General features: G+C 45.2%; 1 protein-coding gene across 1 annotated transcript in view; it reads left to right on the forward strand.

Annotated features, from left to right (window-relative positions):
- Positions 1-386: 386 nt before the first annotated feature.
- Positions 387-24296, forward strand: part of LOC310786202 (ankyrin repeat and MYND domain-containing protein 1-like) — a gene marked incomplete at both ends in the record, with an annotated part of 29918 nt that continues 6008 nt past the window's right edge. The window contains 17 exons of the mRNA XM_083647373.1: positions 387-481; positions 609-667; positions 9749-9978; positions 11724-11870; positions 12562-12756; positions 14408-14458; positions 15648-15907; positions 16507-16723; positions 17860-18036; positions 18170-18306; positions 18672-19143; positions 19225-19308; positions 20549-20736; positions 21722-21893; positions 22941-23081; positions 23250-23405; positions 23622-23729. Coding sequence (XP_083503499.1) covers positions 387-481; positions 609-667; positions 9749-9978; positions 11724-11870; positions 12562-12756; positions 14408-14458; positions 15648-15907; positions 16507-16723; positions 17860-18036; positions 18170-18306; positions 18672-19143; positions 19225-19308; positions 20549-20736; positions 21722-21893; positions 22941-23081; positions 23250-23405; positions 23622-23729 — 2889 coding nt within the window. The remainder of the gene's footprint in view (positions 482-608; positions 668-9748; positions 9979-11723; positions 11871-12561; positions 12757-14407; positions 14459-15647; positions 15908-16506; positions 16724-17859; positions 18037-18169; positions 18307-18671; positions 19144-19224; positions 19309-20548; positions 20737-21721; positions 21894-22940; positions 23082-23249; positions 23406-23621; positions 23730-24296) is intronic.

Raw genomic sequence — 24296 nt, forward strand, 5'->3', positions numbered from 1 at the left:
TCCAAAGCATTTTTTCACAGCTGTTGAAAAAAGAAGCTGTTCACTACATATTCAAAAGACTGGACACACAGTATAGGGGCTTTGTGTTTTTTTAAGTGGCAGGTTAAAGGAGTGTTTGTGACACTTATGTCAGAAGCCACTCAGGTTTCTGGTTTGTGTCACATCGGAGTTCCTAAACACTTCTCACTCCGGTTAGTGCAGTGATTGCGTGGGAATAAGAACAGGATGGTCTAAAACTGGTTCTCAACCTTTTTCATATTAAGGACCCCTAATTTAATCCACATATCAGACCCAAATCTGAGAATAGTTTTTATTGTCAGATATAGAATTCAGAATTCTGTATTGCAGGTAGACCTACAGTCCTTACCTGTCACCAAAATGAAACAATGGTGAGGTTTTTAGAGGCGGAGGCAGGCAGGAAAGACAAGAGTTTGCTGGGAACTCCCCGAGGTCCCCCGGTGGTCCCCAGACCCCACGTTGAGTACCACTGGTCTAAAGCATAATTCATGATAGATGATTGATCACTGCTTTATAATAGTGTTGACCTAGACTCATTACACCGATGTGTTCAAATCTGTTGTCTTAATCTGATTGTCATGTTATTTCAGATGCCTGGAAAATCTGGTTATGACCATCTTCAGGGTCAGGCTCCTGATCCCGTGGACAAGTTCTCCCTTATTGGCCACAGGCTCTCTGTTTGATTAGTCCCATTACTGTATGCATTCGCACCCAGTAGTGGATCATCAGCACCACCTAGTGGTGAGAGTGTAAAACTACTAGCCCATCAAAGTGTCAGAGACGCGAGAATGGTTAGGACCAAGCAGCCATTTGAACATTTCACTGATTTTACCGACTTCAGCCACAGCATTGGTGTATTTACATCCACCGAATTAAAGTATACTTACACAGTATTCACATGTTCCTGAGACTGAATCTCATCATTAATATTTATAATTGCAATTGTATGTGTGTAGGTTCAGTTTATATAGCCTGGGTAAACCCATCCCCCACGTGACCTGCTCTCAGACCTGTTCTCAGTCACTATGCTAGTGACTGGGAACTGAGAGAGCAGGTCACGTGGGGGCTGGGTTTACCTAGGCTACAGTTTATAGGATGTAATCTCAATCAAGGTGTCTCAGCCAGTCATGTTTATTGTGATTAAAATGTGCATTCATCAAATTATTGTTGTGTTCACTTCCACAGAGCACGGCCAAGATTGATTGATTGATTGATTGTTTGATTTTATTCATGGATATAGCAGACAAAATCCAAGGGTTAGACATGTAAAAGTGTGAAATTGTTTGATTTTATTCATGGATCATATAGCAGACAAAATCCAAGGGATAGACATGTAAAAGTGTGAACACTTATTTCCAACATGGTCCATTTTCTTATAAAAACGACATAGGCTACATAAAATCAAATAAACCAAATAGTAGCCTACAAGCAACAAAACACACAAGTTCAATAGCCATTACAACGTAATTTATATGCACATTATAGTTTACTCAGCAAGATTTGTTTCCCAGAAGGTTTTTTAAAACCATTTAGAGAATTATCAGATTTAATTTCGTTAGGGATCTTGTTCCACTCCTCTCCCCCGGTAGCCTATAGAGGAATGTACTCCCAACTTTGCTGTTAAGTGCACCAGTGTCACTTACAGGGGAAAGTGTCAGGTGACACACACACACACACACACACACACACACACACAGGTCGTCCTGCTCCACTGGTCCTATAGAGGTGCACTTAACACGCAACAAGTATAATCTTGCTCTCTTGACCTACTCTCAATTTCCAGTCATGTATTTCTATTTCATTTCCAGTAGCCTACTGTATTTATATTTCATTTCCAGTCCTGTATTTATATTTCATTTCCAGTCCTGTATTTATATTTCATTCTAGCCTTCAAGCTGCACTCATGTGGAAGACCTCCCAAACACATGTCCCATAATATGGGTGCATTAAAAAAAAGCATATGGGTCCCTATGCTTTTGTTGTTGTTTCAAGTTACAGTATAACTGTCCACACTGTCATGCATACATAATTTTGTTGAGATTGGAACCTATATCATGTTTATACACGCAGTTGGGATGATTATAGTGAATTCAATTATGGTGAAATTAAATTATACTAATAGGCTACTCCGCTGGGGGGTAGGGACCATTGAGTTATAATATGAGGTATAATTAAGCAATATAGCATGAGAGCCAGTGTGTTGTGGCAAATTTATAAAACGGCTCTCTCAAATCAAGCAATCTGATTGGTTCACAGCCATTGTATAATTCCAGTAACCGAGTTCAATAACCCATGGCCATGGGTTATTGGTTGCCATGGCAACTCTCTTACTAAGAGAGTAATAATAAGGCTTACCTCAAATGACAACGTAGAAAAAAAAATGGCGGAGACAGCTGTCAGATCCTTGTGAATCGATCTTCGCTTATAACTTTACTAATACTTCGCAGAAAATGATGTTTTGTACAAGAATAGATGCGGGCTAATGTCTTCTTTGCAAAAGAAAGGCTGTTAACCCCGCATTTAACCCCGCATTTAACCCCGTAACGTTAGTTGGTGTCGGGCTTTGCAGAAAGCATTCAGCTTCTCAGCAAGCGCTGAGAATGCAACGCTGCGCTCGAGCTGCCTGTCGGGGTTTTCAGAAAGCTCTCAGCTACTCAGCAAGCGCCAGGATTGGCCAATGTCAACTTCAGTCTCCAGAACGATCCAATCAAATCACCCGCATGTTCTTGCGGTCCCGCCTTACAGTAGTGTTTCAACTGACTCTATCAGAATGACATGCCAGTCGGAGTCGGACTTATAGTATTATTATTATTATTATATTATCATACTTGGAAACCGTTTTATAAAAGCAATATAGCACTCGAGCTGCGTGTGTTGTGGAATATATCCCCCTGCTCAGCAGTTATCCCACGAGGCCGCAGGCCTCGTGGGATAACAACCCTGGGACAGGGTTATTGAACTCGGTTACTGGAATTATACAATGGCTGTGAACCAATCAGATTGCTTGATTTGACATAGAAACATAATTTTCTGCGAAGTATTAGTAAAGTTATAAGCGAAGATCGATTCACAAGGATCTGACAGCTGTCTCCGCCATTTATTTTTTCTACATTGTCATTTGAGGTAACCAAAGCCTTTTAGTAAGAGAGTTGCCATGGCAACTCAATAACCCATGGCCATGGGTTATTGGAGTGGGTTACTGCACACTAGGTTACTGGATTTATACAATGGCTGTGAACCAATCAGATTGCTTGATTTGAGAGAGCCGTTTTATAATTAAGCAATATAGCATGAGAGCCAGCGGCCGAGTGGGATAACTGCTGAGCAGGGGGATATATTCCACAACACACGCAGCTCGAGTGCTATATTGCTTTTATAAAACGGTTTCCAAGTATGATAATATAATAATAATAATAATACTATAAGTCCGACTCCGACTGGCATGTCATTCTGATAGAGTCAGTTGAAACACTACTGTAAGGCGGGACCGCAAGAACATGCGGGTGATTTGATTGGATCGTTCTGGAGACTGAAGTTGACATTGGCCAATCCTGGCGCTTTCTGGAAACCCCGACAGGCAGCTCGAGCGCAGCGTTGCATTCTCAGCGCTTGCTGAGAAGCTGAATGCTTTCTGCAAAGCCCGACACCAACTAACGTTACGGGGTTAAATGCGGGGTTAACAGCCTTTCTTTTGCAAAGAAGACATTAGCCCGCATCTATTCTTGTACAAAACATCATTTTCTGCGAAGTATTAGTAAAGTTATAAGCGAAGATCGATTCACAAGGATCTGACAGCTGTCTCCGCCATTTTTTTTTCTACGTTGTCATTTGAGGTAAGCCTTATTATTACTCTCTTAGTAAGAGAGTTGCCATGGCAACCAATAACCCATGGCCATGGGTTATTGAACTCGGTTACTGGAATTATACAATGGCTGTGAACCAATCAGATTGCTTGATTTGAGAGAGCCGTTTGAGGTAATAATAGGTCCATGGTAGGGACCCTCTGTTCTCTCTCTCTCTCTCTCTCTCCTCTCCCGCCCCTCTCTCCCTGTGTCTGTTGCAGGTCTGTTGGTTTTTGGTTGCCAACCGCCATAAAACACTAAAGAAGAAGAAGAAGAAGAAGTAGTCTGGGCACCTTCCACCCCGCTTTTTGTCATGGGGGCGTAAACCCCGGACCCAGAATTAACACCGGATGGCAATGCGCCTAACAACGTCTTTGTTGCCGTTAGCTTGACGCGGTGATGTTACCTAAACTAGAGTCTGATCAAAACAAAGCTAGTTACATAAAACAAAACGTTTATGCAATATGGCATCTCCGCCACCACCGCCTGACACACCGGTCAAAACGGTGAAAGAGGATTCTGATACTTGGGTCAAATTGTCAAGTTAACGTGAAAGTTGACGAGCTAGAAACGCTGCCATCCAGTCTAGGGCGGGCTCTAGGCGGGAACCAGTAGGGTGACAAAATCAATTGTGGGCGGGAGCCAGGCTCTTTCTCGCCGAGAAGAGCCTGGTGACGCGAGGTTAAAGAAGAAGTAACGCGACTAACGCAAGGCATTCTGGGTATTGTGGTCAGTTGAAGCGCCCGTGCACGAGAGTAACGTTAGCAGTAGCATATTATTTCCAAGTTTAATCGTGCATTCCTTTATAACTGGGAACTGGTAATCTCGGGTGTGTGGATGATATTATCACGAATATATAAAGTGGAATCGGTGCTCTGTAATTCTATGGTTAACTCGGAGGAAGAAGAGACTCAATGAATGGACTCAGATTAATAGTTTAGCTGTGAAGCTAACGTTAGCTGTGGAGCTATTTATTGGAGCTTTGAAGGATAAAGTTTGTCAGTAAAGTTAAGGGGGAAAAGTTCCAGTCACTTTGTGAAAATGAACATGTCTAAAGTCCAGAAGCTGAGAGCGGTGGTGAAGCAGCGCCTAACTGCGGCTGTTGGAGATATATTTGGACTGTTTGAAAGAACGATAGCAGAGTACGAGGAGGAAGCTGCTCGTTCAAGAGAGGAGATCCACCGACAAGGAAAACTGCTGGACGCTGTGCGGTTACACAGAGAAGCCTTGCCTCCAGACCTCCAGCAGCTGTTGTTGGTCATTAAAGAAGAAGTCCCCGCTGAGCAGCGGGCGTCGAGCCCCAGTCTGGACCAGGAGGACACAGAGCCCCGTGAACTCCCACACATTAAAGACGAACAGGAGGAACTCTGGATCAGTCAGGAGAGAGAGCAGCTTCAGGAGGACCCAGAGCCCACACACATTAAAGAGGAGGAACAGGAGGACCCAGAGCCTCCACACATTAAAGAGGAACAGGAGGAACTCTGGATCAGTCAGGAGAGAGAGCAGCTTCAGGAGGACCCAGAGCCCACACACATTAAAGATGAACAGGAGGAGCCAGAGCCCACAAACATTAAAGCTGAACAGGAGGAAGTCTGGACCAGTCAGGAGACAGAGCAGCTTCAAGGTCTGGAGGAGGCCCATGTCACCAAGTTCCCATTCACTGCGGTCCCTGTGAAGAGTGAAGATGAGGAAGAGAAACCTCAGCCCTCACAACCTCATCAAAGCCAAACTGAGGAGAACAGAGAGGCAAAGCCTCTAGCCAGCAGCTCAACTGAACAGATGAAAACAGAAGCTGATGGAGAGGACTGTGGATTATCAGAACCACCCAGGAACTTATATCCAGCTAGTCATTCTCAACCAACTAGTGATGGCAAGACTAAAGACTCTTCTGGGACTGAAGACAATGATGATGATTGGATGGAAACTAGTGAACTTCAGTCAGGTTTAGACTCAGAGAAAAACAGTGAAGTTCCAAGGAACAAACACTTAAGCTGCTCAGTTTGTGGTAAAATATTTGGTAATGAAGCACACTTGAAGACACACATGATAGTCCACACAGGAGATAAACAATTTAATTGCTCACTCTGTGGTAAAGGTTTTGGTCATGAACACAACTTGAATTCGCACATGATAATCCACACAGGAGATAAACAATTGAATTGCTCAGTCTGTGGTAAAGGTTTTGGTCGTAAAGGAGACTTGAAGACACACATGATAGTCCACACAGGAGATAAACAATTTAATTGCTCAGTCTGTGGTAAAGGTTTTGGTAAGAAAGGAAACTTGAAGACACACATGATAGTCCACACAGGAGATAAACAATTTAATTGCTCAGTCTGTGGTAAAGGTTTTAGTCGTAAAGAGAACTTGAAGTCACACATGACAGTCCACACAGGAGATGAACAATTTAATTGCTCAGTCTGTGGTAAAGGTTTTGGTCATAAACACAACTTGAAGTCACACATGATAGTCCACACAGGAGATAAACAATTTAATTGCTCAGTCTGTGGTAAAGGTTTTGGTCGTAAAGGAGACTTGAAGACACACATGATAGTCCACACAGGAGATAAACAATTTAATTGCTCACTCTGTGGTAAAGGTTTTGGTCGTAAAGGAGACTTGAAGACACACATGATAGTCCACACAGGAGATAAACAATTTAATTGCTCAGTCTGTGGTAAAGGTTTTGGTCAAAAAGGAGACATAAAGAGACACATGATAAGCCACACAGGAGATAAACAATTTAATTGCTCAGTCTGTAGTAAAGGTTATGGCCATGAATCAAACTTGAAGAGACACATGAAAATCCACACAGGAGAGTAAACATTTAATTCAGGGTTCTCACGGCCATGGAAAAGCTGGAAAAGTCCTGTGTGACTTGTACAAATCTGTTATGCTTTTCACTTTACGTTACACGGAATACAGAGATGAGAGCGTGGGCTTCTTCTATGGGGGAGCTACTAAACTTAACCATGTAACCAGCTGATGTTTTCCCGGCGCTGCTGTGATGAAAATAAATAAAAGAACTTAAAGATATTTATGTGTGATCCTTCCTCAACATGGGTGACGAAAATCAACCTGAAAGCTCAACATCTATAACGAGATGCATCAAAGAGTTTAGGTAATAAAGTAGGGTAATACAGGTACAGATAATACAGTTATACACTTCTGTATTACTGTCCTCCCTCTGTCACAGGACAGGACACCTGTATTACTGTCCTCCCTCTGTCACAGGACAGGACACCTTCTGTATTACTGTCCTCCCTCTGTCACAGGACAGGACACCTTCTGTATTACTGTCCTCCCTCTGTCACATGACAGGACACCTGTATTACTGTCCTCCCTCTGTCACAGGACAGGTCACCTTCTGTATTACTGTCCTCCCTCTGTCACAGGACAGGACACCTTCTGTATTACTGTCCTCCCTCTGTCACAGGACAGGACACCTTCTGTATTACTGTCCTCCCTCTGTCACAGGACAGGACACCTTCTGTAGTACTGTCCTCCCTCTGTCACAGGACAGGACACCTTCTGTATTACTGTCCTCCCTCTGTCACAGGACAGGTCACCTTCTGTATTACTGTCCTCCCTCTGTCACAGGACAGGACACCTTCTGTATTACTGTCCTCCCTCTGTCACAGGACAGGACACCTTCTGTATTACTGTCCTCCCTCTGTCACAGGACAGGACACCTTCTACTGTCCTCCCTCTGTCACAGGACTCAAAGTCACCCATTAAAATATTACTTGAGTAAAAGTCTTAAAGTAGCTGATATTTTCTGTACTTAAATATCAAAAGTGTTTTTTTTGTTGAATGTACTTAAAAGTATTGAAAGTAAAAGTACAAGTAAACCCTGTAAATAAAAAAGCAAGCGGAAAAAAAATCAGAAATGGTCAGGTTGCCTTGGTGACTAGACTACACGCACACTCTGTCTACCTGGTCGCTGATGCCCAGCTAGGTAAAACACTCGGTTGCACGGGATGAATGAATGACAGTCTCTAGGTCATCAACAGGTCTCTGTCTCTAACCACTGCAGTGCAGAGATGTCAGGGGGGCGTGATTTCTAACCCCACATAAGATAAGCAATAACCACGCCCTGTGGCGCCGGGATTGGCCAGGAGCATTGAAGCTTGGGATGAAAGCACCTGGGGTTTTTCATCTTTTAAAATAAAGATGTTTAAAAAACTATTGCAATAGACCCTTTTCACAGCCACCATTTTGTGTCTAAAAGGCAGGAAGTTTCACAGGTGCACCAAAACCTTAATTAGGATGTCCAACTTCCAGTCCATTTAGGTGTTCCAGTGCTGGGGTCCTAATTAGTGAGTTGTTGCACCTGCGTTTCCCCTGCCATTAGACACAAAATGGCAGCTGTGAAAAGGGCTAATTGTTACATTTTCAGTGCTGTACCTTTTCTCTGGGTAAGAATTGAGCTTGAAATTAACGATATGATACATTATATGAGCTATGAACGTGAACACAACACCGTTTATATTATTGCATGTTTTTGTAGATTGTGTACATTGTGTAGATTACAATTATTATACTTATTATTATTATTATTATTATTACTATGCTAAGGAAGGTAGGTGACCATAATTCATTTCAATGTCCGCTCTCAATGTCCGCTCTCGAAATCGCTGTCCGTTCTCAAGAGCTATTCAGTTGGTTCATGAAATCGCTGGGCTGCGTGCTCGACACACACACACACACACACACACACACACACACACACACACACACACACACACACACACACACACACACACACACACACACACACACACACACACACACACACACACACACACACACACACACACACACACACACACAGGTCGTCCTGCTCCACTGGTCCTATAGAGGTGCACTTAACACGCAACAAGGATAATCTTGCTCTCTTGACCTACTCTCAATTTCCAGTCCTGTATTTATATTTCATTTCCAGTCCTGTATTTATATTTCATTTCCAGTCCTGTATTTATATTTCATTTCCAGTCCTGTATTTATATTTCATTCTAGCCTTCAAGCTGCACTCACGTGGAAGACCTCCAAACACATGTCCCATAATATGGGTGCATAAAAAAGGCATAATGGTCCCTATGCTTTTGTTGTTGTTTCAAGTTACAGTATAACTGTCCACACTGTCATGCATAAATAATTTTGTTGAGATTGGAACCTATATGTGTAGTCATGTTTATACACTCAGTTGGGATGATTATATAGTGAATTCAATTATGGTGAAATTAAATTATACTAAAACTCCGCTGGGGAGTCGGGACCCTCTGGAGCCCCCTGAAGGGCCACTGTTCTCTCTCTCTCTCTCTCTCTCTCTCTCTCTCTCTCTCTCTCTCTCTCTCTCTCTCTCTCTCTCTCTCTCTCTCTCTCTCTCTCTCTCTCTCTCACACACACACACACACACACACACACCCTCTCTCTAGTCTTTCCTCTCTCTTTTCTCTCTCTCCCGCCCCTCTCTCTCTCTCTGTGTCTGTTGCCTAGGAGTGAATGAAACTTTGCTCTGAGATGCATATTGTTTACCTAACGTTAGATAGGTCTAGTCCAATCTTGCTTTGATTGGTCGACAGAAGTAGAAGAACGACAGGTCAACGGGGCTATAAAATAAAAATAATGTGACAATAAGTTTTGATCATGGATGTAGGTAGCCCATAGGTTTTTACCATAGATTATTATGGGTTGCCTCTGGTTTTAATGCTCCTTTCTGCGCATGCGTGAGCGTCCTCTTTCACTCCGCGTGGACGATTCTTTCTACCCGTTGTCATAGCAACCAGCAGCACCACCGCCAAGAAAGTCCAAACTAAAGGGTGACCTTTGACAGCTGGAGTTTGCCCTCCAGAAGCCTTTGTCATTCTTGCTCTCACATGATTCAGGTGAGCTCCAGTCAGTCGCCCCGGATCAAATGCTGTCGACCTGCCGAGGCGCTGCGGCTGAACACAGCGGAGCCAGAGGAGCTCAAACCGGCTACAGAGGAGCTCCACACCGGGAGGAGAGGCGAGCGCGGCTCGGCTGTCAGGAGCGGCCGGACAGAGGCAGATATGAGGGAGAGTTTGTGGACGGCTTGAAACACGGCAGAGGGAAATACACCTGGGGGAACGGAGAGGTAACGTTAACAAGTCAATCATGTCATGAGCCTGACTCTGCTATAAAACTTGACATTATTTTTCTTTGTTCCAATTCACTCGAGTCGAGTTGACTTCAAGTCAACTTTATTCTCCAACTCTACACAGCAAGGTAGCTACAGTAGCTACTAGCTATACAGGAGGCTGAAATGCATTTCTCCCAAGACCTAACGTGCAAAATTGGACATTTTAGGACATAAGACACATACAGTATCAATATGACAACATAATATGACAAGACAGACACAGTAAGACACATAGGCAATCAATAGACAAAACACATCAAATGAATGTAAAAAAAACATTGTCTTGTGCAAAGTGGCTGTATGTTGGATTCTTAAAATAATAGTGACAAGACAAAATTATGGCAAGACACACAGCAGCCTATCAATATGACAAGACACATACAGTATCAATATGACAAGACACATAGCCTACAGTATCAATATGACAAGACACATACAGTATCAATATGACAAGACACATACAGTATCAATATGACAAGACACATACAGTATCAATATGACAAGACACATACAGTATCAATATGACAAGACACATACAGTATCAATATGACAAGACACATACAGTATCAATATGACAAGGCACATACAGTATCAACATGACAAGACACATAGCCTACAGTATCAATATGACAAGACACATACAGTATCAATATGACAAGACACATACAGTATCAATATGACAAGACACATACAGTATCAATATGACAAGACACATACAGTATCAACATGACAAGACACATAGCCTACAGTATCAATATGACAAGACACATACAGTATCAATATGACAAGACACATACAGTATCAATATGACAAGACACATACAGTATCAACATGACAAGACACATAGCCTACAGTATCAATATGACAAGACACATACAGTATCAATATGACAAGACACATACAGTATCAATATGACAAGACACATACAGTATCAACATGACAAGACACATAGCCTACAGTATCAATATGACAAGACACATACAGTATCAATATGACAAGACACATACAGTATCAATATGACAAGACACATACAGTATCAATATGACAAGACACATACAGTATCAATATGACAAGACACATACAGTATCAATATGACAAGACACATAGGCCTACAGTATCAACATGACAAGACACATACAGTATCAATATGACAAGACACATACAGTATCAATATGACAAGACACATACAGTATCAATATGACAATAGGCTATCAATAAACAAGACACACAGTAGCCTATCAATATGACTTCTATCAATACTTCTATCAATATGACACATAGACACAATGTAAAAAAAAGTGCCTTATGCAAAGTGGTTGTATGTTGGATTATTAAAATAATAGTAAATATATAGCCTAGCTAAAAACCAAATGGATAAATAGATCCAAAAAGAAGAAAGTAAAGAGTCCTTGGTTTGAATGGGAGCACTAGTCGGGTGCAATGGTGTAATAGATTCAAAGAAAGCACACTATGTGAACACTAGTGGGGTGTAAGGGTGTAATAAATAATAAATGAATGGATGAAAAAAAGAGACATCATGCTACACACTGAAATCAAGGTTTTCATATTCTTCTGTGCCTTTGGTTGTGTGAAAGGCAAAAGCATTTAAACTAACAAACTAACAACGTTTTGTCTTCTTTATGAGAGAGAGCCACTGACTGTTCTCTCTCTCTCTCTCTCTCTCTCTGTCCTGTGTGCAGTGCTATGAGGGCTCCTTCTACAGAGACTACAGGCACGGTGAAGGAGTGCACTGCTGGCCCACAGGCCACACGTTCACTGGCAGGCTCTACCTCAACAGGAGGGAGGGCTACGGCCTGCAGCTGTGCCCTGATGGAGCCAGCTTTCAGGTAAACCACAGAGATGATGGAGCAGCTTTCAGGTAAACCACAGAGACGGCAGGTGTTGGATGACAGCGAAGAACCAGTTAATGTACTCATCCTCTCCTCCTCTTCTCAGGGTTCCTTCGCGGGTCTCCAAAGTCTGGAAATGTTTTAAAAATGTATATAATTTCCAGGTCTTGAATAGTTTGGGAGAAAAGTATGTAAAATGTTGTGGTTCAGGTCCAATATACATAATCATAGCTTTTATGTTATTGTAGAGCCACTTTGAGTCCAGTTTGTGTTGATGTGAAGAATAATGTTCAGATAGAGGGATGCTCTTATTACCCAGCCGCTGTCAGTGTCAGCATGCATTATATCAATGACTGACCAACATCACATCCAGTCAAGAACATCAGGTCTGCATGTAGGAACCCAGCTGCCAATCATAACACATATTATGATTTGTGGCTGGGAAGAACAATCTTCATCTACAGTATACAGTGATATGATAGCAGGGGGCCAGTGACAAGATGTCTATCTGTGTAAATCATATTGAACACCAGACAAGATCTTCAAAACAAAACAAGGCCTGGAAAAGTATGGAATGTTTTAATAGAAAATGTGTTGGAACCCTGACCTCTCCTCTCCTCTCCTCTCCTCTCCTCTCCTCTCCTCTCCTCTCCTCTCCTCTCCTCTCCTCTCCTCTCCTCTCCTCCAGGGGCTGTACCATGCTGACCAGAGGCTTGGTCCAGGTGTGGTGAGTTACCCAGACGGGAGTCAGGATGTGGGTCTGTGGCACAGGGAGCGCCTGCTGAGGCTCTGCACCTCCACAGAGGGGGCCTTCACCCTGAGCAACCTCCCTGAATACGCTGCCTACATGGACCCCACTGCCACCACACAGTCCCTGACTCAGGTAATGTTACAGACCAGCTGACCTGTGTCTCACCTGACTCAGGTAACACTACAGACCAGCTGACCTGTCTCACCTGACTCAGGTAACGCTACAGACCAGCTGACCTGTCTCATCTGACTCAGGTAACATTACAGACCAGCTGACCTGTCTCACCTGACTCAGGTAACGTTACAGACCAGCTGACCTGTCTCAGGTAACGCTACAGACCAGCTGACCTGTCTCACCTGACTCAGGTAACGCTACAGACCAGCTGACCTGTCTCACCTGACTCAGGTAACGCTACAGACCAGCTGACCTGTCTCACCTGACTCAGGTAACGCTACAGACCAGCTGACCTGTCTCACCTGACTCATGTAACGTTACAGACCAGCTGACCTGTCTCACCTGACTCATGTAACATTACAGACCAGCTGACCTGTCTCACCTGACTCATGTAACGTTACAGACCAGCTGACCTGTCTCACCTGACTCAGGTAACATTACAGACCAGCTGACCTGTCTCACCTGACTCAGGTAATGTTACAGACCAGCTGACCTGTCTCAGCTGACTCATGTAACATTACAGACCAGCTGACCTGTCTCACCTGACTCAGGTAACATTACAGACCAGCTGACCTGTCTCACCTGACTCAGGTAACGTTACAGACCAGCTGACCTGTCTCACCTGACTCAGGTAACGTTACAGACCAGCTGACCTGTCTCACCTGACTCATGTAACATTACAGACCAGCTGACCTGTCTCACCTGACTCAGGTAACGTTACAGACCAGCTGACCTGTGTCACCTGACTCAGGTAACGCTACAGACCAGCTGACCTGTCTCACCTGACTCAGGTAACGTTACAGACCAGCTGACCTGTCTCACCTGACTCATGTAACGTTACAGACCAGCTGACCTGTCTCACCTGACTCAGGTAACGCTACAGACCAGCTGACCTGTGTCACCTGACTCAGGTAACGTTACAGACCAGCTGACCTGTCTCACCTACTACTGAATAGGTGGAGCGATCTCTGCTGCAGTGTTTCCTATGAGCGAGTGACATGAAATGACATGAAATATATATATATGTATAGTCAAGAAGCTAACAAATAAAATGTAATATAAGTGTGTGTGTTGGTTGGATAGATATGGCCAAGAGTGTCCAGAGACCAGAGTTCAGGTCACTGGTACATTACAATTGTACTCAAGCATTTTTAATCTCTCTCCTCTCCTCTCCTCTCCTCTCCTCTCCTCTCCTCTCCTCTCCTCTCCTCTCCTCTCCTCTCCTCTCCTCCACTCTACTCTACTATACTCTTCTCGCCACTCCTGTCCTCTGCTCTCCCCTCCTCTCCTCTCCTGTGCCCTCCTCTCCTCCGCCCCTCCTATCCTCTCTCCTCTCCTCAGCCCCTCCTCTCTCCTCTCCTCTCCTCTGCCCTCCTCTCTCCTCTCCTCTCCTCTGCCCTCCTCTCCTCTCCCCTCCTCTATCCTCCCCTCCTCTCCTCGGCCCCTCCTCTCCTCTCCTCTCCTCTCCTCTCCTCTCCTCTCCTCTCCTCTCCTCTCCTCTCCTCTCCTCTCCTCTCCTCTCCTCTCTTTGCCACTCCTCTCCTCCGCCCTCCCCTCCCCATCTCTCCTCCTCTCCTCTCCTCTCCTCGGCCCCTCGTCTCCTCTTTAGACCCCTACTCCTTCCAGTGGTCTCCAGACAGAAGCCAGTCCAGAATGTGAGGTGAGTTACTTCTGTTTAATCAATTACATTATCTCCTCAACTTTACTCAGCATCATCGAGGCATCAATTAGTGAATGTGCCAGTTACAGTTTTTCTCAATTGCTAAAACACATTTCACAAAACTTTCCTCCATTTTCCCAAAACTCTAAACACAACACACTTTTCTAAAGCTACATAAACAAAACCACACTTTCTCTCTTCAAAACTCAAACTTTCACACCAAAACAGCTGCTCAAAGCCTGCACAAATCTAAACACTATGCGCATCATTACAGACTACAACAAAACAACTGAAAACACAATGTTCAGTGTGTGAGAATGTTCTTTTTTTTCACAACTGCCAAAGCACATTTTTAGAAACCTTACAGTATCTGTTCTCAGAATATATCACTGTAGAGTATTGGGCATTCATAGATTTGTGTGTTTCATATGAACACTATGTAAATCTACAGAAAATACAGTATGTACAGTACACTACTGTACTGTATCACAACTCAATGCAAACACTACCAAGGATCCATTACACACAACAATACTCATTGAAAACAATGTTCAGGGTGTGTTGTTTTTTATTTACTATTTATGGAACTACACACACACACACACACACACACACACACACACACACACACACACACACACAACAATCATTGTGCGGCATCACGTCGTCGAGCTGGGTCGGGCCACAGGACCTCATCTACATCGCAGGCAATATTGTCCCTTGCCAGGCAACGTGGGAAGAACGCCCTGGCATGGCGGATCCGCCTGCTCCTCTCCCTCCTCTGACTCGAACTCTTCTTCCTCTGACTCTGCCTCCGTCCATTGTGTTCGTTTGGAACCTTCAGCAAACTGCACTCTGAACTGGCTTTTATAGGTGTGTTCATTGTGTTCAAATTTTGCTGACTGTGGCAAGCATTTTGCATCACATGAGCTTTAATTTGAGAATTTGAGCAGAGTTTTTTGCAACTTGTGTTTTAGCAAGACAAAATGTGTTTTGATTTATGAGAAAAGGAGGATTGTGTTTTGTGAATTGTGTCTTCATGTGAAATGTGTTTATGGTTTTGGCAAATGGGGGCTAGTTTTATTAAATGTGTTTAGAGAACTGGTCATTTGGTTTAGAGAATTGGCTTTTGTGTTTTAGCAATTGGGAAAAACGTATCAACCTATCGCCCCATTCCCCGCCCCCTCAGGTGGAAGCGGACCCCCTGCAGAGCCCCTACAGAGATCTGCTCCTGTCAGACGAGCGTTTGGTCCTCCCCCCCGACATGGAGAGCTACTCCACGGACGGCGACCACCTGCCGCTGCCCCCGCGCCGCAGGAGAGAGCTGGACCGATGCTTCCACGGCGAGCTGTGGGAACCAGACCCCCGGCCGTGCACAGGCCACGTGCCAGACCCACTGAGCACCCTGCCCCTACTGCCCCGCATGCAGGCTCTCATACACACTCACAGGTCAGACAGACACATAGAAACACAAGTACAGCCTGGTCATACACAGCAGAGGAAAATCTGGAAAGCTCTTGGAATTGTGTTGTCCAGGCCTGTGTGAAGATGTGTGAAAATTATTAATTACATATCATGATTTTAGTTTCTAATGAGGAATTTGAATAATTGTTGAATATTGGTATATTAGCAATATTGAAACATTTAATATCATTTATAAGGCCGCTATTGTTGAAAATTGTTGTCAAGATGGTGATAGAAGACGCTACATTTGATCTCCAAGACTACTTAGTTGTGATCACAATGTCTAGCAAAATATAAATGTTCGTATGTGCATTATACAATTGCAGAAACGTTCAGTTTGCACAAATGTGGCAGTGATGCAGACCAACAAGGCAAGTCAGGAAAAAACAGACCTTGCTTCAATCATGTGTACTGATGTGTATTTGAGTGTATGTGATTCATGTGTATTACTGTATATCTGCTACCTGTGTGTGTGTGTGTGTGTGTGTGTGTGTGTGTGTGTGTGTGTGTGTGTGTGTGTGTGTGTGTGTGTGTGTGTGTGTGTGTGTGTGTGTGTGTGTGTGTGTGTGTGTGTCCTCTCTCAGACTGCAGGCAGCTGGTGCATGCTGGGATGTAGCAGCGGTGCTGTCTCTGAGCAGGGCTGGGTTTGGTGGTCGCGGCGCGTTGGAGCTCCGCTCGGAGCAGCTGATCCGACAGGCCTCTCTGGGCGAGTGGCAGGCTGTGTCCCAGAGCCTCCACAGCCGCCTGGTCCACCCCGACGTAGCTGACGCACGCGGTCACACTGCACTCATCGCTGCCACAGTAATGCATTTCATTCATTCATTCATTTGTTGATTGATTGATTAATTCATTCATTCATTCATTCATTCATTGTTATCCGTTAAGAACTTGGTCTCTTAAAACAGACGTGTTGGCTCCCGCAATTTGCAAATGCTCCCTGCCTACCCGTCTGTACTTCCTGGAGGGGAAAGTTGGTCAAAATGGATGTTAAGGCGGGACATCTGCTCATTTCTCCAATCACCTGCCTCGGTTTTGTTTACATGTGTCGTGATTGGTCGAATACCATCGAAATTCCTTCCAATTTGAACTAAAGAAGATGACAACTTCCTCTGGCCAAATTTTAATGGGCGGAGGAAGTACAGACTTTCGAAGATTGTGAAAGAGAGACTGGCTTGAGAGACTATTTTGAGACCTACACTATGGTCAAAAAGTTATTTTTTTTAATTTTTGACTTTTGTTTTTTGTTATTTTTTGACTGTGCCAACATGGAACCCTATACGAGGGATCAGCCGAGCAGCATTTTGGTAAACAAACGGCCTCGCTGGGGGGAAAACGGCAATGGGACCCTATGGAGCCAGCCTTGAGTGCTCACTCTAGCCCCGGCTGTGCTGTTTACATTTTAAAAACTGCGACAGTTCACACGACTTTAACACGACATGCATATATTATACATCAGACTCTTGAGCTACTTCTGCTCTCACTCAAAATGCCAAAATATATAAGCGATGTCATGTATAGTTTTTGAGATATGAACGTTTGTTTGGCACAACTCATACTCGTTAACTGCCGCGGTTCTGGGGGATTTGCGGTGTCGTGACGTCACGCTGATTCCTTGCATAAAGAGTAAAGACCCATCAATAGAGCTGAACAGTCACGGAAAAAAAAATATTCTATCCAACCCCCTTCTCTATCTATATCTATATCATTCTCTATCTCTATCTATATCTATATCATTCTCTATCTCTATCTATATCTATATCATTCTCTATCTGGTCCTCTATCTTCCAGTATTTATTCAGATGTCTTATTTCTTGGATGGTAGTGACATTTATCTGTCTCTGTCTGTCTGTCTGCCTGGTGTGTTTCTACCTCTGTCTGTGTGTTTGCCCTGACTCTCTCTGCTTGTCTGTCTGTCTGTCTGTCTGTCTGTCTGTCAGGTAAACTGCCATAATGAAGTGATCCACCTATTGCTGGATATGGGTGCTGACATTGACAAGTTGAATAGTGAAGGCATGTCTGCGCTGGCTGTGTGTCATGTCCTCTACTACCCCATCCAGTCTCTGCACACCACTCTTGCCGAGAAGATACCCCTCACACCACTCGCCAAAACCCACGTGAGCTTTCTAATTGGCATTCTGCATTATTGACCAATCAGATGAACTGCTTGGCTGAAACTTCTCCTTGTGTAATATCAACACCAGATTGAATCATGGCTTGTCTGTCTTTATCTTTGTAACATGTCATCAGGGGGCGGAGTCTAAGTCAACATGGGGCAACAGTTCTCAGATCAGCCCAGTGGACTTCACTACAGGCATGCACAGTGCTAACAGCAGACCTCAGACCAGTAACACAGCCCTGTGCAGCCAGACTCACCTCTCTGACCAGTAGGCATGCAGCTATATAATATATCACCTCTGTCACATACTGTATTATCAGTGTACTACACAAGCTTTGCTTCTGATATTTTCATGTAACTAGTGAAGTGTCCGTTCGCCCCGCTGCTGCACAGAGCGCTGTTCACTTGTTTTTGTCAAAGTTTATTAATATTGAACGTGAAGCGTGTCCAAATTGCACAGAATCTGACACTGCACTTTCTCGCAACCAGTGTTGGGCATTAACTTAGTTACAGTAACTTAATTACTGTAATTGTATTACTTTTACCAGTAACTAGTAATGTAAGGGATTACAATTTTGTTGTTTATTAAATTGATGTATTAACTCAAGTTCCATATCTGTGGTGTGGTGTCAGGACAGCAGAGGAGCTGACAGAGCAGGTCCCAGGTCACAGTAGCAACGTGTCCGAGGACAGCGACAACGGCGTCTCCACTGACCTCCTCAACCACCTGCTGGATAACCCTGAGACTGACCTCCACAACCACCTGCTGGCTAACCCTGAGACTGAGGAAGACATGGGACACTCTGAGGAGGAGCTGAGAGGGGAGGGACGGGGGAGAGGGGAGAGCCAGGAGGCAGACCAGGATGAAAGGGAGAGAGAGGGAGAGATAGAAGGGAAACAGGAGAGAGCCGCGGGAAAGGGACGAGAGGAGGAGAGAAACATGGTGAAGGAGAGACGAGGGAACAGAGAGAGGGAGGAGAGAGAAGTAGAGAAGAGGGGAGAAGTGGAGGCAGACATCGAGCTGGAGCTCGGTGCGGGGAGAGAGACCGAGGCAGAGGAGGATGAGGAGAAGCATCAGGAGGGGAGAGAGGAGCGTCAGGAGCATGTAGGAGAGAGAGAGGAGAGTCAGGAGCATGTAGGAGAGAGAGAGGAGCGTCAGGAGCATGGAGGAGAGAGAGAGGAGCGCTCCATCCAGGTCCTTGACGGTCACATCCCGCTGGGCAGCGTGCGGTGGCAGGGGGGCGGAGCTCGGACAGCGGGAACGCATCAGGTAGAGAGCACAGAAGTCCTCTCATCCAGAGAACAATCTCCTCTCAGTCTTTAGATGTTGGGGTGGTGACATAATGCAGAAGTGGTGTGCTTGTAGGCTACAACAACACGTGCATTGTAGGACGGCTCAGCGAATAAAACACTGTCAAAGTTTGTTGATGTTTATCGCAGAATCACATCATGTAACGTTGCTCGGGACCTCCATTTTCAATGCTTTAAAAAGCTCTCCGTGTCACAAAGTGATTCTCTGTATCTCCAGTTTGTTTCACTACAGAGGACAATGGAGGCAGAGCGTCATTTCCGGTAAGCCCCCGTTCACACAGGACGCCAAAGCAACGCTCAACCTAAGCTCTGCCTACGCTGAACCCACAAGTTTCATTTAGGCGTCCTTGTTAACAGGCGAGGCCGTTCACACCACCCGCGCCGAAGCCACGCTCACGCCTTGCTCAAGCGATCGTTCAGGATTCATGCCTATTTTCCAAGCGTGACGTGTGAAGCTTGAAGCTGCCAGGCATGAAGTCAATGGGAGTTGTGGGCGGCTTCAAGGCGCGAGACTAGGCGCTGAGAGGAAAAGAGAAGGCTTCTTGTGTGAACGGTTAGGCGTACGTTCAGTTTGTGCCTGCTTCAAGCTTCAGTTCTACTTACGTTCGGCGTCCTGTGTGAACAAGGGCTAAGGCAGGCATGTCCTTGACAAACTGTAGGGGGCGTCGGTTTCTTAGTGGCCGTGCTCACCGCCGTTCCAGCAACTAACTTGCATTTAGCAATGCCAAGATGGTTGGTCGTCGGGGAGATCTCAACTGTCTGGTAATCTGGAGTAGTTAGTGATGTTTTCGAGACCTGGGGGTGTGACCAATGCGCAATGGCAGGCACCAGAATCCGCGTGTGCGCCAGAAAAGTCCTCTATGTAGCTAACGTTAGTTAGCTAGAGCCTGATAACAACACGAGGTGACTAAAAAGTTACATAGTACATAAATGTTTGAAAACAAAACGTTGATGCAATTATGGCATCGCCACCACCGTCACCATTCGTGGCGACTAGTTAGCCTACACAACTCGAATCGGCGTCTCAATGGGGGAACAATAAAAATGTGGCACATATCCGGTTTACAATTCTGGTTCCACTGGAGCGGGGCGGGGTCTACGCCGTAACCAAGTCTGGTATCGCGACACTAAGTTTGACTGACTTGCAGCTCTTCAGAGGCACTATGGTCCACTCACCTGTCTGTCTGTCTGTCTGTCAGCACCAGGCCTCAGTGGAGGAACGTGGCGTCACTCCAACCTTCGACTCAGCCCGCTCGGTGGAGAGCTACCACATCCTGGTCACAGAGGAAGTGATGCAGCGCTCGGCGGAAGCTCTGAGTCGCACGGGGGTTCCCCAACGCGCCGACACGCAGGAGACCGTCCGCAAAATGGCTGCCATGAAAACTCAGTGAGTGTCCCATATTCTCCGTTTTGTCCTGCACTGATCTCAAGTCAAAGACCCTGTTTGGACCTGTTAACACGCGTCTTGGGTGATCCGATCACAGTGGACAGCTCTAAGTAGGTCAGTTCACATTAGGCATTAGAATGCATCTCCACGTGTCTCAGTGACCACTTGGGATTGGATCTCGCTCCCCTGCTCTATATGCAAAGTAGGCTCTGTCATATACGGTAGTCTAATGTGCTTGCACATGTAGGCCTACTGTGTCATATATGGTAATGCTGGTAGACAGGGGAAGGCTACGTGACTTCTGATGGTGATTTACAAGCTAAAGTTACTTTAAAGCCTCCATGGTAATTATTTACAGGCTCCTCCTACAGTACATAATTTACGTTTGCAAGGACCAAATGCGATGATGTTTTTAACCTCATATCAGTGAGGATGTCTCACACATCATTCAGCATTATGTCCAACCAGTGTTTCCCTTGCTACTGTGACAGGTCGACACTATACATTTGCCACCCACATGCTTAAAATACATTCTATATACAGTAATCATTCTTATAGTATTTGTGTAGTCGTCAGTAGTGCCGAAAATGCGCAGATTTTTAAAAATGTATTGCAGACTATTTTGCCTAGATGCATGGAAGTGACACAAAGAGGACATCACTTGAGTAGGCAGACCTTCATTGTGTCCTGAGGACGCATCAGGAAACATTAGCATTTACACTACAAAATATATGTGGTCAAATGCATCTCAGACCACCTCGGTAAGTGGTTTGAGTGATCAGATCGCAATGCGTCTTGGTGGTCGTTTACACTTGTATTTAGTGCTGTCTGTAAGCCGCCTCTATGTGTCCATCTCTCTGTGTGTGTGTGTGTGTGTGTGTGTGTGTGTGTGTGTGTGTGTGTGTGTGTGTGTGTGTGTGTGTGTGTGTGTGTGTGTGTGTGTGTGTGTGTGTGTGTGTGTGCGTGCGTGTGTGTGCACGTGCAGGCACCGTGCTCGTTGGAACACTCTGAAGCTGTTGCTGGAGCGTGGGGCGGACCCAAATGCCTCCAGGGTCCCCATGCCCGTCCTGTTCCTGGCCGTCAAGGCGGCTGACCCTGAGGCTGTAAGGAGACTGCTGCTGTGTGGAGCTCGCACTGACATCCCCCTGCCACCAGAGGTCAGCACAAAGCCTTCTGTCTACATACCAGGGTTGTTCCTGCATAGAGGAATTTGTTTGTTTTACTTTTTCATGTAAAATGCTTCTTTTTTTCTTTTTTTTCTTTTTTCTTTTTTCATATTTTAAATTTTTATAGAACACAAACAAGACTAAACAGACAAACAGGCTCAGACACAGGGGAAAGAAAGAAAAAACAAAACAAAACAAAACAATATAATCAACATTACAAAGTGGTGCCGCCAGCCACCTAAGGTGCTTATGTTCTTGTAAACGATATACTTGGGATTTCACTCAAGGGGTTTATGGGAAGCCAAACGGGCGAGTCACCCGTCACCCCTAGCCTCGTTGAGGTAGACCAAAAACGGGTCCCAGATAGTCACAAACTTTCCAAGTGTATTGGTTCTCAGGAACCTAAGTCTCTCCATGCGTATAACAGCGGTCATGTCCGTCAACCACAATTGGAAAGAGGGTGGAGAGGGAGATTTCCATTCCTTCAGAATTTGTTTTTTGGCAACAGTTGTCCCCAGTGTCAGAGATTGTTGCACAGCTGTAGGAAAGTTCAGAGAGGACTCTGAGCAGCCGAAGATGGCGAGTTCTGCCTCCGGCTGAAGGGCCACCCCGTAGGCGTTCATGTAAAATGCTTCTGAATAGGTTTTAGTAGGCTCAAGTTTGCTACTCACAGGTGTTAGGGCCGGTACACATGTTGCTTCTTCTGTGCGCTCGAATGCATTCATGTCAATGGAGGCGCGTGGCAGACGCACGCAGACGCGAGGTCGATGCGGTCATGATGTGCACACACTTTCTTCAACCACCACAACCAAGGTGCACTCCGATCAAAACATCTCAACTCTTTGAAACGTCGCGAGCGCACCACCCCGCAGAGCCTAGTGGTTGATTTTGGTCGCTTGGCAACACCAGGCGCAACCGTCCACATGATAAACATTCTGTTCTGTACTGTCCACCGCCTTGTTTTCCAAGCATTTTCGAGAGCTGCATGTGAATCGGCCCTTACACAGCAATGCATATCTGTTGTTTTGTATTTGATAGAGGAACGGGCTGTCCCCTCTGCACATAGCTGCAGCGCTGCCCGGTCCAGCAGGTCCCAGAATCACAGAGCTACTGCTGCACGCTGTCACCAACCCAGACGCACGGGCTAACGACCAGGACCACGTCTATCAACTGGACATGGTGTGTATTATACCTTTAGCTCCTTTTAGCTTTGCTCAGGTGCATGCTCGCATTTGGTATTGTAATATTTAGGCTGGTAGGGAAAGATTGTGTGATTTCAAGTTTCAAGTTTGTTATTGGTGACAACATGCTTTAATCTGGGTCTGTTATAATCTGGGTCCCTCACAGACTTCAGTGGTGTCCCAGGCAGCAGCTGGCAACAAGACAGCAGCTCCAACATCCACATGCCCCAATGCTGAGTACAGCTCTGCCCCCAGAGAGACTGCTGTGGAGGGGGGCAGGACCGCCCTGCATGTAGCCTGCCAGAGAGACAGCGACTACAGTGTCAGTGCACACACACACACACACACACACACACACACACACACACACACACACACACACACACACACACACACACACGCGCGCGCACACACACACACACACACACACACACACCATCATTCATAAATTATGAAACATATATTATGATGTATACTCAGATCAGATGTTGCACAGAGGGTTATGGTCTAAATGAATGTGTGTGTGTTGTGATTGCAGCATGCCAGGGAGGTGGTGTCCCTCCTGCTCTCCCACAGAGCCAGCACACACCTCCTCTGGAGTGGACACTCCCCTCTTTCCCTGGCTATAGCTAGTGGCAATGACCTGGTAACGCATGCGCGCACGCACACACACACACACACACACACACACACACACACACACACACACACACACACACACACACATACATACATACACACACACACTCACACGCACATACACACACACACACACCGCACACGCACGCACACACACACACACACACACACACACACACACACACACACACACACACACACAATACCTATATTCTGAACTGCCTAGTTCATACTCCCGACGAACGCAGTATCTTTAGTAGCTTTTCATAGTAGTATGCAGTATGAGACTGTTAAATCTAGCTGGTTTCTGGGTTTGGAAAGCAGAAGTAATAAATGTGGTTATGTGGGTTTTCATGATTTTTACAAAGATGAACATTTAGCTGAGAGATGGGTCACGCGGCTCAATCTGATGATTGAAGGAACCAGATTCACCTGTGTTTTGTTGCTAAAGTGACCGTGCGGTTGTAGTTGTGAGCGTACCAGCGCTTTGCATTGTGGAACACAGTAGGTGAAGTAGACTGGCCTGATGCATACTGGAGATTTCTTTTCCAAATCAGTGTGACATCAGTATTTT

This window comes from Poromitra crassiceps (genome assembly GCF_964638095.1).
Source record: "Poromitra crassiceps genome assembly, chromosome: 12".
NCBI lineage: Eukaryota > Metazoa > Chordata > Actinopteri > Beryciformes > Melamphaidae > Poromitra > Poromitra crassiceps.